Source organism: Lissotriton helveticus, chromosome 3_2 (assembly GCF_964261635.1).
Source record: "Lissotriton helveticus chromosome 3_2, aLisHel1.1, whole genome shotgun sequence".
Taxonomy (NCBI): Eukaryota; Metazoa; Chordata; class Amphibia; order Caudata; family Salamandridae; genus Lissotriton; species Lissotriton helveticus.
In genome coordinates this window covers 130434855-130450584 of record NC_136062.1, presented here as the reverse complement: position 1 = coordinate 130450584, position 15730 = coordinate 130434855, and the positions used below count along the sequence as shown (strand labels likewise).

Below are 15730 nucleotides of genomic sequence, written 5' to 3'. Positions count from 1 at the left end.
ATAGTAATGTTGAAATGTTCAATCTATACCTCTGGTTGAAGGTGCCAGATGGTGTCAACCCTTAAGTTCAGTCTTTTAGCCCTAAGCAGTCTACTGTTGGGATGTTTTCTGGTCATTTGCATTGATTTAACTAAACTCTGAAGCTCAAGTAAAGAGTAATATTCCTCATGACAATTATACTAAACTTTGCAACACGTTTAAAGAACAAAATGTAAATGTAAATGTATGTGTCTTGTAAAGCGCACTGCTGCCCTGAGGCGTCGTGGCGCTGTAGACCGCTGGGGAACCCGTCCTGGCTATCCCTGTGAGATGGTCCCTACTGGGTATCTCCAAGGTGAAACCAGGCATCCCCGGCAAATGTGGGGGCCGTTGTAGAGATGAGGCAAGCTAATGCCCAGAATTCACTGCTATCCTAATACAACAGCATCCCCGCAGTAGAGACAGGCTACAGTAGCATCAACGAGCCCCTGCACCCTCCAGATTCTATGGTCGCTTTACTAACTATTTTTCACCGTTCTGTCCTATGATGCAGAGAACAGGGGACTCACAGCACTGACGCTGGGTCCCCCAGCACCAAGAAAAGGACACGCCTCCTGCAGATGGTGGTACGTAGGTTACAGTTTAGCTCACAACAGTTATTGCTTATGAAAGAACGTGATCTGTCCTGGACTGGCAGCAGAGTAAAATAAAAGTTATCCACACATTATTACCTTTGAAAGATCGTGCGCAGTCCCGGAGCAGCAGTGTTGTAAAATAAAAGTCATGAACACGTTATTGCTTATGAAAAAGGGTATGTGGTCCCAGACTGGCATTGGAGTAAAGTAAAAGTTATCGACACATTATTGCTTATGAAAGAGGGTGCATGGTCCCACCAGCAGCGGAGCAAAGTAAAAGGTATGCATGCTTATTGCTTATAAAAGAGGGTGCATGGTGCGGACCAGCAGAGGAGTAAAATAAAAGTTATACGAGTATTATTGTTTTATAAAAGAGGGTGCGCGGTCTGATAGGCAGCGGAGTAAAATAAAAGTTATTTGCGCAGCGGCCTATGAAACGGGCACCGTGATGATTAAATAAATGATGCAGTGTACTAGAAGCAGGATCACACACAGTGTAACACGAGTAGTACATAAAACAAACAGCCCCCAAAGAAACACATACACGCCCATAGCGAAAGACAACTGTAGTCGGTCGGTGCTGCTGAGCGAGAACCGAATGTAACATATCGGGAGAACCAATCAATGAGGAGCCAGCAAACAAGAGTGAAGCATCAGTGAACCAATGGCAAGCTGCAGGCGGGATTACACTCTGTATAGTGATAACAGAAGGTCTTCCAGACAACGCATGTGCGCTGCCTAGGCTCAACCTAAAAAACTAGGCCTACTAAAAGAAATCCAGGCTACCTATTATTTGCAATGTATAAATTCAAATTCATCTACAACCAAGTTCCATAACGCCCAAACCATAATGATGGAAGAGAGAAAATCAGTGATTAAGTAACCATTAGTGGTGATCAAGCACTTGACAAAACCTAATAATATTGATTAAAAAGAATACTTTTGCTTACATCTTCTGATTCAAAGACATGGCAGATCATCTTGTATTGCTTCTTCCCTTCTTGAGCGCCGGGTGTTGTCTCAATACAATCCTGAGAAGCTGATCTTGGCATTCGACGTCTTGCCATGAGAACAACAATGTTGCCAATATCAGCGATATATGAGATTGTGCGCAATGCATGATCCATCATTGTTTCCTGCAAAAACAAACAAGTAAATTATGTCCGGCTCTCCGCCATGTGGTGCTACCATAGTGAGCTCTTAGGTATGTACAAGAGTAGATAAAATAAATAAATATTTTTAAATATACATTAGCACCTGAGCCTTCAATTAATAAGGAATAGAGTCAGTTAGGAATATCTTAGTTGCAGTAAAGACTATTACTTACGCCAGATTATCAAAGGGAGAAAGCAATTCCAGGAATGTAGTCACCTTTGTAGTCAGAGGGTCCACTGCAAAGCTAATGGCTCTACTCTATGCTCAACTTTATCATGGTCAATAATTACGGGAGACTAGCCATAGTTTTTGATTGAACTATTTAGTTGGAAGGTAACAGGAAGCATACCAATTGGATTTTTGATAAAGCTCTGTGATTTTGTCCTACTGAAAGACATTGTAGTCAATGCCAGGTTTTGAGGGTCACAAAACAGAATTTAATCAAAGGCTGATAAAAATTACAATCCAATCATTTATTGGTGGTTCATTCTAATTTTAGGAATTGTGTTTAGTTCTAAGATGATATCTAGGGGTGGGCGGAATATGCCGTCTCGCCCCCGAATTTAGTTGAATTTTGTCAGCTCTGCGTTACTCTTGCAATGCGGAGTTCTGGTCAAATTCTGCCAATCGGCACCTGGTGGAATTTTTTGTTGTGTGAAGCTCCATAATGGTAAGTTGGCAAGCGCAAGCGAGAATTTGCAGTACAGAGCATGATTTCCGGTCACTAGGGGGACACCCCACGAGATTTTTTTACACATGCAGTTACGACCGTTCATGGTCAGAAGGCTGACGCTCAAGTAGGAAAACTACTTGAGCAGCAGCAAAATCAACTTTAGCACACAAAGTGGTGCTGTTTGTGTTAATTTTTCAGTGCAGAAAATGATACTGCCTCTAAATCGTAGCGCGAGCAGCGTAACATGCCTATTTCTACCTGTTGTAGGAAATCCATAGAATCTCAGGTTATTTTTATGAAATCCTGTGCATTTCCGCAGTCAAATTCCACCAACCTCTAGTAATATCACCCTGTGAAAAATGTGATCCTCTGGTGATTATGATGAACCTTCTATGAATGGTTTTCCCTCATGATTTCCTGATAGAAACTAGGGTTGGTTCTCCGGAAGCTGAAATGTTGACAAATGCCATATACGTTTACAAGTATCATATTCGTCCATGTGAGAAAATTATCTGTGATGAGTGAAATATGGACCAACGACAACAACCACAACCTGTCAATTGATTCCCCAGTGATCGATTGAAGCTTCACTACTGAGTTCTAATGAACAACAAAAATGCTAGCGCTGTATATTCATGACAAATGTTGTAAATACCAGAACACTATGTTGCTGAAATACAACTTTTCAGTTTCCATTGGAGAATTAAAACCATTTTGTATAGAGTAGACTGCAGTAAATGAACAAACGAAGGTGTTTATTAGTGTCATTGAAAATTATGTTTAGTGTTCCAAAAAGTTTGCCTCATCCACGTCTCATTTCCCATTTCGTTCCCCATCGCAGAGTTCTAACAAGGGGTGTGTGTGTAATTCATGTAGTTTGCTTTCATGTAGATTACTCAAAATTACGTGAAATTACACGTAATGTTAGGAAATGAAAATCCATAATGTAGTGATATATTTTAGCAAAAAAGCATCCTTGGGTCAGTTTTTGGCATGTGCAATCAAAGCCTCGTGCCAAAATAACTGCTCATGTTCTGTTGTTCCTGTGAATTTGAGGTAGATTTTTACTACGAATAGTGCGATTTCCTATAAATGTTTACTTTGATTGAAACTTGCATTGTTTAAGTTTAAGACTTTCCTATGGAGTGGGTGTAATGCAGCTGTGTAACATTGTAAATAAGACAAGAGGATGTGGCAACCATTTAAAATCAAGTGAAGTTGGTCACAAGACTGATGTTAGAAACAGACAGAAATGGATGGGTTTTGGGACTTCTATATTTCAGGAACTTGTAGAAGAAGTACTATTTTGAGGCACCTATCCAGACATTTGAGCAGGAAAGTGAATGATTCTAAATCTGTCTTTGAAGCATGCTTCACAATAGGAGCGTATTCTGTAAGTTAGGTAAAAAAGTGATATGTGGGCTGATAGAGGGTTGTCTTGGGTACTAGCTATGAATTTTCTGGCTAGATATCGACCGCTAAGGAGTCAATCAATTTGCAGCATTTTCGTGCTATACACTTGTCTGATATGCAATTTTCTGTAGAGCTTATCTAGCTTAGAAGTAATACTGTGAATCATGAACTAAACGAAGATACTGAGAAACAGGATGTAAAATAAAACTGGAGAAGAGAAAGCAAGGGAGCAGACACAAATTAGTTGGGCCATATAACTTGTATCATAGAATCTTCCTGGAACTAGCTGAGATGTTAAATGGAAATGCCACAACGGTTATTGAACAGTGATGTTGATAATGCAGTGTTAGCAAACTGGAGAATTGCACACATATGATCTGTGTTCCACACTGAGCAAGGCACAAGATATACATTTGCCGCATGCATATCACACCAATGCGTTGTGTGCGACACAAAAACATACATATGGATCTAAGGTGGTTTTAAACTACAATATGGTATTATACACAACCAAATATATAGATTAAACTATTCCACACCCCAAGTTGACTTCAAAGTCTTGAATTTCCATATTTGACCCCACCCTTTCTGATCAGAATAGCATACCACTTATAAGAAGCCTGTTGTTCAGATGCGGTATATTTTCAAACCTAACAACCAGGAAGAACCGCACTACAATGTCCTTCGAACTGCAGTCTTAAGTGTGGTGAGCACTCGAATGGACCATCTACTATCTTGATAACTGCACTTTCTGTTTAGGGATGCTGCACTCCCTCTACACCAATTTCAGACGGCGTTCCCTTTCTTGACCACTGCCTATTCTCACTATATGTCACGTCCCTCTCACCTCTAATCAGACGGAAGAATGGAGTTTTTTTCCCTTTTTCAGCATTACATCCCAGATTGAAACAAATATAATTCACTGTCTCACATTCATCCAGCATTAGATGGCACCCCAGCACCTCATACATAATTCACGAAGGCAGAGGTCATCAATTTCCTGGCAGCTTCTACTATCCGAACTACATTGGTTTCTCCATATTATCCCTCACTCCTGCTAACTTTACTCACTTACCTCTGTGAGGAACCTCTGTGTTTTGTTTATTACGTTCATGAATCCACAGCCTTTTAAATCCTTCACCAACTCTGCATCCAGGTTCCATCTATTGAGTACCAGGGTACTCTTCCCCAGCTCACCTATCACTATTCACCATGACGCAATAAGCACCCCATTTATGAGCTATGTGTATTATTGTAATAATTTATTCTCCTCCAATACTTCCTTTGGCACCTTAATAACAATAATATAATTCACTATTAGGGCCCTTTGCAACCCACAAGTAAGCATGCGCTGCTCTGCACAGACAACAAGATGGCTGGCCGTTAACCAATAAAGAGGCAAATATAACCTTACATTTTAGTATTCACAAAGCTACAAGTAACCTCTCCCTCTTAGCTTTCCTATATCACCACCTGCCACTCCCCACTTTGTTCACTTTGCTCTGCTCATCATACCCTACTGTGGAAGCACCATCTCTCCTATAAAAAAATCTGATCTTTAAAGCTCAGTCCAATTTAATTAAGGACTAAAGGCCCAGCTTGTCTTAAATCATAAGAGTAAGCCTTCTCCTCATTGGAGAATAGGAGAACAGTAGCATTGCGCAGGCCGCATAGACACATAGACACATATTTTCTGAAGATGTCTTTCTTGACAGGCTCTCTCACCCTTCTCTATTCACCTTTGCATCCAGCGAAAGATAGGTTACAGATGCAAAAACACAGACTTCATCCTTTAGATGAGTTAAAATAAGGTGATCTTAGGGTACAAGGAAAATGCAGACCACACTCATTGCCTCCTTGTATAAAAATATAACAGAATATTAGCAAAAAACTTGACTGTAGCTTTTGTTTTATGAACACCAGATCATAGAGAGGAAGTGGCATCAAAATATTATTTTGCCCATTTTTTTGCTCAAATGCCCTGTGCTCGTTTTTATAAAGGTTAAACAAACATACCAATGCTGGCTTTTGATAGTCAATATTATAACTATCGAAGCGTCTCTTGTATGTCATCAAATAAGGTGAGGCACGCTGATATACCCAGATATTTCCAGTCACTGGTAAATAAAAAGTGCCTTCAGTATATACACTAAACAGGTCTTTAACCAGTACTTTAGGGTTTATGTGCTGTAAAGTGTTTGTTGCAGGAGTGGATGTCGATGGACCAAGTGAAAATATAGAAAGCTAGTGCTCCACTGGACGAACAGGAGACTGAGGGAAATAATGTCCCTGCGTGAACAGGAGAGTGGGGAAAGACAGCAAGAGAAAAGAGAGTGGCACAAGCCTTTCATAGAGTCATTCTCAATCCATGCTATACCAGCCTGCAGTTCCTTTGACTGTTACTAGTGGTGCTAGAGGTATTCCTCACAGTGACTCACCATCAGGACACAAGAGAATTATGAGCACAGCAGATGCCCTTGAATGTCTCCTTTTATTGAAAGTGGAACAGTATTAGTGGCCAACAATGCAACTATGATTTGTTATGGAAAGTGGGTTATTAATTAGGGTAGCAGTGAGACCACCAAGAGGAATAGGATCACAGATTCTTCAGGATAAAACACAGTGTCAATAATTTAAACTTGGGGTCAGCCACCTTGTAGCTATAGCACTGAATGGACAGGCTTAACTTAGGAAAATCTGTAAAGTATTTAGAATTAACAAAACAGTAATAGAGCAAAATCATTATAGAAAAAAATAAGAACCAATTTAGAAAGGGTAAAAGGTAATGAGAAAAAATTAATGAGTAAAATGACACACAAATAGCAACAAATATGAATTTATCAATTTAAGGTAAAAATCACAAAGAAAAATTAAAGTCACAGCCGCTGATTTTAGGCCAATTGCAATGAAGAGCAGGATGGATACACCAAGCGAGTGTGTCCTGATCAAAAAGTTTACCTTATTACTTAGCTACTGAAATGGAAGTCAACATCCTCCATTGTGTTGCAGACTGTATCTTCTGACGTCCCCTCAAATGCTAGATATCTACTATGCAAAGTAACACTGAAACCATTGGTTTTGGCAGGAAAAGCACTAAGCGAGAGAAATTCAAATTTCACACTGAGAACATTTTTGTGTCAAGCGGATACTTCGATGCAGTCGCCTGGTCAAGATTTCTATCTTCAATAACTTTTATGGAGCTCAAAATCCTTCAGCGGGGCAAGCCTGAAGCTCTATCTAACAAAGTTGCTTCAAAGTTAGACACCGCTCCAGGGAGCATGAGCTGATGCTCTAGAGGTCTTGGAAGTCCAAATATTTTGTTAGTTACAACCTTTCAGAGTTGCTTGAGCTGCTTCTCTTTGTCACTTCAGAAACAGAACTTAGGGACAAGGAGGCAGGGTCCAGTTCAGGTCTTGTTGCATCTTTAGCTGGGCATTTTACGAAAAATGCCTCTTGCAGCTTGTTGTTTCCCTATAGCCATATAAAAGGTCATTCAGCTGACTTTTGGAGTCCACCTCACAGTCCTGGGCAAACGTGGGATCAAGTTTAGCCCTTCAGTTCTCCACATGGGTCTCAAACTGCAAGTTCAGTTCTCTTCTCTTCTCCCACAGGCCCAGAGAGTGATCTGATTATCTGTCTGTCAGGTGCCAGCTTGTAGGTTTCACTAGCCAGTGAGTGGGGGCTCCAGTAGATTTGCTAACAAATGGGGAACAATTCCCAATGACAAACCTACCCAATTCTGCACATTGTGTTTGCCTTGCTGCAAACTTTCCCATAGTGTACTATTTTGAGGCAAATCTAACGTGGCAGATATTCCTGCCCCTGGAGGAAGTTTCTGTGCTGGCACGGGGTGAGTTAAGGGAAATAAGTACTCTCATTTCTTCAGCTACACCAAACTGGTTTTGGGAGCAGTCCCACCTCCTACTGGGCTGGTGCCAAGCTGGTAACAGGGAACCCATGGAACAAATAACTTCTCTTCCTCAGGGCTCCTTTTGCACTGACTTATGAATGGGAAGGCCTCACCCTGGTCGCTTTCAAGATAATGAAGTTCCTGTACCCTCCCCAGCTGCCCTTCCAGAAATGATATCAGTCATATACTCTGCACGCAAATCTTCCTTTCGAAAGGGTTAAACAATAATTGTTCCTTCCCTAGGAACAGTTTTTAAGGGGAAGCACTGGCAAGGCCATCTAGCAGGAGGTTAATGCTAATTAGCCTACATGAGGCAGAAATAGGTACAGTAGTAACTGTTTAAAAGGCTATATTCCTAAATATTTATTCAAATCCAACTTCACAAATCAATTGGATTTAAGTAAACTTTAAAACATTGTTTGAATTATTCAAGCAGCTTCTTCAAAACCGGGGGTAGCAGGGTTGGGATTTTATTCTGAACTTTAGTTCATCTCATAAGACAGCTATGGGGGTTTCAAGAGAAAATGGCATTTGGGGGCTAGTCACTGTAGGTACATGCCAACCTTAAATTCTTGCATGTGCTCCTTTTAAATTCTAGGCACCCTACAATGATGGCAAAAAGACCTACTTATGAGTGGGTTACTTAAATGTAGGATTAATTCCTGTCAAAAATAATTGCCATGTTGTGTTTGCCTATAGGTTTAATAGCTGCAGGAGTCAATCTACACAGTAGGCCTGAAGCCATGTTTACTTTGTTAGCTTAGCGGAGGGTAAAACATGTGCTGCAGTCCCCTGATGACTTTTAACTTTTCCTTACCATTGGTGTATTTCATGCACCATGTACTATGGTCTTTCTTGGAAGTTAAATATGCCAATTAGGAGTTAGCCAATGTTACCATGTTTAAGGAGTTAGTGAACATACAATGGGCAGCGTCCCAGCATGCAGAGTTCAAAAACCAGAACAATCGGTCCAAACAAAATGCAAAGAGAGGCATTTGGCAACATGTTCGGCATTAGCAAGGCAAATAATGGAAAGGTCATGGCTTCATAAGATATATTTACATATTCACTGTTGCCACTCCAATCATATGAGTTTTGTTAGGCTAAAATATATGTGCTAATTCCGATTGATGATTGACAACATTGTAGCTTTCAGTAAATGTCTTGTATTTCACAAATCTTTCAAACCAGCTCCACTGTGCAGGAGGCCATGGTTGAAACTCAGCCTCAAGGGCTTTAATTGATGTGTCTTATTACACATTTCCCCATGAAGGGAGCCATCTGCACAGAGGTCCAAGGTTAAAATGCCACGTTGCTAGAATGGCTGGGCCAGCCCTAGCAAAAATACTGAATGCAATAATGGGCACACATCACATTTACAAGCTACAGTGTATTCACCAAAATACATTTTGGGAAGGTTTTGTTAGCACTATCTGCATTGTTGAACTAACTCAACAATGGAAGCCATCTTCATAAATTATATGTAGATCTGTCAATAATAAAGAAAACAACATAATGACAAGCTGCGTTTTTGGCATGAATTGGTTGCAAAATCCACTTAACAAAGAGTATCTCAATATGGAGCCTTCAACAATACTAGACAACAAAAATTGCAAATTAACCGAACATTGGTTTTAAATAGCTGGAATGGCAAGTCTCTAAAACCCATCCAGTTTCAGTTACTTTGAGGATTTTATTTTTATGAATAGGCAATTGGAGACCTTTTCTTTTCACAGGCGTGCTGTACATAGAAGCAACCCCGTACGTAAGGCAGCAAACAAAATGAGTGATAACACACAATTGATGGCATGGTATGTTTATGACACGAGGTTGAGTAATGGGGACACAAACATGAATAAAATTGTATTTCATTATGACATAGGAGGATGAACAATAGAAACACTAATTCCAATTCATGGGCAAAGTCATTAAAATAGAACATCATTTAAAAATATTCACAACGACTACACATTTATGATGTTCGGCATGTGAAAAATAAACAATGCTGAAAATTGTAAGGTTTGTAAGTGAGACAAAGTGCGAGTGTATGCATGCATTCAAGTGAGTGTGTGTGTGTGCGTATGTGTATGTATGTATATATATATGTGATCAAGGCTTTTGGGAGCCGAAACGCGTCGTGGCAGACTGGTGTTGGGCGCAATAAAACTCTAAACACCACGAGTTGGGTCTCGTCTCGTCTTTACCTCTATTGGGTGTTTGTACTGCTGTACTGCTGAGGACGTGACGTACCGCATATATATATATATATATATATATATATATATATATATATATATATATATATATATATATATATATATACATACACACACACACACACACACACACACACACACACACAGGTGTACACGAGCGAGTGTCCCTTCCTGCCTGCTTGTCGGTCTGTATTAGCTTCAGGCATTTCCCTGTTCACAATTGCCATAGACTTCACCTTTCACAACAGGATTGGACGAAGCTGTGGGGGATTGACATTTGTGTAAAGGAAAAAAACAAAAAACAATACAACCACTTGTAGCAGAACATGTTTTTATGGCCATTATAATGTGCCAAGCCAGGAATGTGATCCTCATTTAGAAAATTGTCCATTGCTTTCGACACTGATCATATGTGGAATGGTATGCGTACAATTTGAGAATTTTCTTTTGTTTAATTACACAAAGTCCCGGGGAAAATCGGTAAAATTCTGCAAAATGCAAATCTGGAATTTAGCACTAGAGTTTAGCACGAAATGCATCCTCGTGTCTCAAACAAAACAAATGTGCAGCGAACACCTACTTCTATTCAATTCATTCACATTGTTCCATTGCTCCTCTAATATGATTTTTACTCGCATGGCTACGAAATTATGTGACATGCCATAACAGAGTAATGTCAGGGAATTGAGCCTATCAAAGTCAATTGCAATATTATATAATTATATTGCGAGGTATTTTGCCAGAATAATGACCATTTCACCAGGCTTAGCAAACGTATGATAGTGGTGTGTAGGTTGATATATTCTGCTCTCCGAATACATTTTCTGAATACACTATGTTCTGTTTCAATGAACTTCAGATAAAAATATTTATTAATTGGAATTAATTGTCTTTAATACTGACAATATCAAGAGTAATCAAGGTAATGCTCGATACTGCACACCTTCATCAACCAGGCTTCGTGATTGCAATCCTCGAAGTGTTCATGAACAAAACGTGCTCTTTTTTAAAATAGTTCAGGCCCACATCAAGGATGTCCTTTCATTGCAGTGTCCAGACACCATGACTGAGAATTTACAGTAGGCCTGAATGTGGCTGATATTTTTACTCCAGCTAGCATGGATGAAACAAACCTGCAGTAACGTTTACAGCTCTGATATTGTAATGATAAGCAGCCTGCAAGAATAACATGGAAAAGTCATATTTACCACTTCCTTCGCGAGTACTACTTCCAATAAACTGCAGAAAACATAATTAGGAATAAACATGCAGCTAATCAAATTTAGCCATCGGCAAGAACTTGACATACTCCAATCTGGCACCATGAAAATTCCTACAAATAGCTTCCCCTCTCCTAAAATGACCCCTTGCAAACTAGTAGTGCAGCTTTGTTCTCTTTATTCTTGTAATCTCTTCGGTGACAGTAGAAACCAATAGTTATTTTAGGGAATAAGATAATTCACTCTGAAATGTAGAGTTAATCTTAAACTCAGCAGAACGGATCAAGCCACGTCTGTAGTCAAGATAATATAAATCGAATATTCACATAACCTTTCCTGAGACAAGGGATATACCTCCATGGACAAATCAAACGAAGCAGACAGCAATACATTAATTTCACATTCTAATCAACAAAAGTTCCTTTTTCAAACATACACATTTTTTTTCAAAGCCGAACTCATTATATAGATTGCAAGCAATCACACAGATACTTTACTAGAACACCTGCATGTCTAGCAAATCTAATAATTAAAATGGGATCAGCACAGCATCGCGTACTTACATTTGTAAACAACACTGTCTTAGGTACAGATATGTATTAACTACCTTTATTACTGCTGCTGTGCCTTATGTTGACATCTTACTAATTAGGTGACAGATACAATAAACCAGTAGTATGTTTAGTAGTCCTTGGTCTTCATCCTATTCCCTTAAATTCTACAATCAATTAAAAAAAACTCTTTCTCGTTGCACTGTGAACATATCTTCACCCATTTCACTTAATTTCATATCAATAAACTATTTAAGGCATGATGGTACAAAGAAAATATTCTAATAAGGTATCTCGAATGATGCAAAAGAAAATCTGCACAAGCATTCCCAAGATGTGTCATTCCCTTGAAACATTGCAAACCAAGGACAATTTCAGCATCGCGCTATAAAATAGTTGCACTTTCTTTTCAGTAGACTTCATATTCCCAAAGATTATTTTAGGTTCCAAGGTGTAAATGGAAATTGCTCCATTTTCACTTTATTTGGGGATTTTTCACACAATAAACCATGGCTAACTAATATGGCTCCACGTTAAGATACTTTTATGGGGGCATGGCTATGCTGTCAGGCTGAATGGACAGAAGAAACTGGGAGACAATGTTAATTTTAGTAAGAAAAAATGAGAGCAGGCCAAACAGCACTCTCAGATAAGTGTCCAAATAATGATTGATCTAGGAAAACCTAGATAAGTATTCTGGATCCTTCCACGCACAACGAAATTTTGTAGATTCATTCACAGTCCACAATGTGTAGTGTCCATTATTATGAAGTAATACTCCAAATTCAAAAGATCCAAGTCCAAGTTGTATTCTTTCAAGATTTTATTATGTATCCATAGATATATAAAAAAAACTTCACAGCTCACACCGCCAACACGTGTTTCGTCTCTATGAGACTTTTTCAAGGCCAAAGATAATCAGAGCATGGACGAATATAGGTTCTGCCTTAATCGATCGACCTGTGTCCCATCAAATGGATGCTATACAGTTGCTGGTTGTGCCACCAGATACCTAGATATAATTCCTCTCCTATGTATTCAGTCTAGGGCGAGATTCTTCATATCGTAGCCAGCCAAAATGATGTGTCGAGTTTAATAAAGAGTGTTAAGGCCCGCTCAGGCTGCCAAACATCACATGAACGCTGTCAGTACCGGAGTTGATAATACATTTCAATATAACATATAAATAAATAAAACGCATTTCTTTGCGTGCACTGCATCACCAAATGCGATGCAGTGCGCGCAGCGAAATTCGTTTTATTTATTTATATGTTTACTTACCTGTTAAGGTCTGTAATCTATACATTACTACCCCCCCCCACACTGCCCCTCCCCCTCTCCAAGTCACCGCCCGGCAGGTACTCCCACTACGGCCACAGCTGGACCACAGAGCATTCCTTAGGGGCTTGAGCTGTGCCTCCTCTCTCCAACTCAACCCCTAGTAGTGAGTAGTGATTGTGCCTATGGGGGCACGTGTGAACATTTTCACTACATCAGCAATGAAATCCAAGTACAAAAACAAGTCAGGATCAGCTGCGGCCCATCCATATGGCCTGAGGGGCCAAGCCCCTTCATCTTTTTCCTGGAAAGAAGGGTGTGTCAGGCTGAAAAAAGGTCAGCCTGACAGACAATCCTCTTGCTCAGGTCAGGCAGCCTGCGCTAAATGCCCATGCTCCTGGCTATCTGAGCTGAACTTTGCAAGGCCGAGGATTTCACTGCCCTGAGTACATGTCCTCCTCAGCCTGGAGAAAGTGCTTTGTGGCCCTCCCCCTCATGATGAGGGGGAGCGTCACTGATTGCCTCGCCCCTTGGCGCTTCAGTGATAAGCCCTGAAGAGCCCAGGGCCCAGTGTCAATCAATGACACCTTGTCACAGAGTGGGGTGGGATCAGCATTCCCACTGACCGCATCCCATTCTGTGACGAGTAAAGGACTGCTGCCTTGCCTCATTGTCTGACCTTAGGTTAGCCAATAAGGGAAGGCAGTAGTCCCAACCCTCCTAGGAGCTCCGAGGCTTCCCTCTCTACAGGGAAGGTACGTTTTATGTTTTTTTGTTTGATGTATCTATGTATGAATGTATGTATATTTGTGAGTTTTGTGAATAGGTGTGGTGTTTGTGAGTGTGCATGTGTGAGTGTGTGGCCCCCGCATCATTACCTGGTAAAATTACCAGCTCCCACTGAATCCTCTTGCATAAACATAAAAACGCTTACTAAAAGGATTAAAGAGACAATAAACAAGGTGAAACAAGAGTACCTTAACAAATGTTAGCAAACCACCCAATAGAAACACATGTCCTTACAATGATACACAATGTTGTATCCTCAATAACCTGAACTTATTCATTTTCTCCCAGAGTTTTCTGTCTACATGTGATGTTAATTTGCAGTCTTAGTCATTTGTCTAGCACACAGATGCTACTGGTGTGGGTCTGTTATGCTCTGTGGGCCTGGTTGTTATATGCAGACCTGGGCTTGCATTTGTGGTTAGTACTGTGCATGTTGGTGCATCTCCTATAAAGGAAGAATGTATAAGTGAATCGTGTGGATTTTGTAAGACCTGGCACCATTGGCATGGGTCTCCCTTCCATTTTTGCCTCTACATCCTGTGTTTTGCTGTGTGTTGAACTCAGTTTTACTGATGTAGATGCTTTGGGTACTTTGTCACTGCTGATCAATGCCAAAGTGCAAGTTCTAACTTTGCAAAGTATTGTTATGAATTAGTGATTCCATGATATGCTTATTTGATTTACTTGTCAGACCCTAGTACTGTGTACTATGTGTGCCCAGGGCCTGTAAATCACATACTGCTGGCGGGCTTGCAGCACTGATTGTGCCACCCACAGAAGCAGCTTGCAAAATGTGACTCAGGACTACCATGTCGACTTGGCAAGTGCACACACTTACCTGTCCCTAAACCTTCTCTGTTCTTCATATTAGTTACCCCTAAGGTAGGCCCAAGGTAGCCCTGTGGGCAGGGTGCATTGCATGTGAAAGGTAGGACATGTCCTGATGTGTGTGGCATGTCCTGACAGTTTCGTTTTTCACTATTTCAAGGCTATCTGTTCCCATAGGCCAGAATGGGGAGTTTGTTTATAACAATTTATAAACATAACTGACCCTGGGAACAAGATAGGAAAATAAAGTTTAGTATGCCTGAACTTAGAATGTTAAGATGCATCTTTTAGTGAGGGTGATTTTTACATTCTGTGTTTGAAAATAATGCCCAACTATCCAGTGTGCCTCTGCTAGGTTTATGTATTACATGTCTGGTTTTTGGATGACAGGGGCTGGAGAAATGCAGCGGCTCCAGAAGTCTGATGAATCAGGTCTGGGCTGAATAGGCCTGGTCTGCATTTGGAGTGGTGGGAGGAGTAGCACCTTCACCTGAATAGGGCTGTGCCTGCCTTCCACAATTATGGATTCCCTCCCCCCTGTGGTGTGTCTGGAGCCAGGCCTCACACTGACAAAGGACAGAACTGGTTTTGGCTGGGTACAGACACTCTCTGCCTTCACAGAACAAAGGATTTTGATGTTTAAAAAGAGGGGCCCAGACCCCAGACTTTTAGATCACTTCTGGGAATCAAGAGAAACCTTTGCCAAGGAGAGGAAGCTGAGGAGGAATACTGCCCCTGTGCAATTTGCTGTCTGGGGTTGGCCTGCAGTGGCTGCTTGCGACCAAAGGAAAGGAGAAAAAGGACTTTGCTGTTTGCTTTGTTATCTTGAGGAAGATCTCCTAAGGCTTGAAACTGAGTGTGCCTCCTGGTCTGAAGTCTCAGGGACACAAAGACTTCACCACTAGCTCAAACCTGCATAGAGGTGCCTGCTGCTGTTTAGGACCTCTGGAGACTGTTTGGCACTGGGAGCTGGAAAATCCATGCAACATTGAAGTAGCATGCCACATCAGTACCTGTTTCCTACACATCGCCAAAGAAACCGTCGCAGCACCTGCCACGGCTCGAGAAATCACCGTACAACAT

The 15730-nt window shown here is 40.7% G+C and overlaps 1 protein-coding gene across 3 annotated transcripts in view; it reads right to left on the bottom strand.

The window, feature by feature from the left end:
• The window catches only part of APBA2 (amyloid beta precursor protein binding family A member 2), a 1100835-nt gene that overhangs the window by 275974 nt on the left and 809131 nt on the right, over positions 1-15730 (bottom strand). For all 3 annotated transcript variants that reach the window (XM_078684922.1, XM_078684924.1, XM_078684923.1), the window contains one exon: positions 1565-1750. In XM_078684922.1, coding sequence (XP_078541048.1) covers positions 1565-1750 — 186 coding nt within the window. The remainder of the gene's footprint in view (positions 1-1564; positions 1751-15730) is intronic.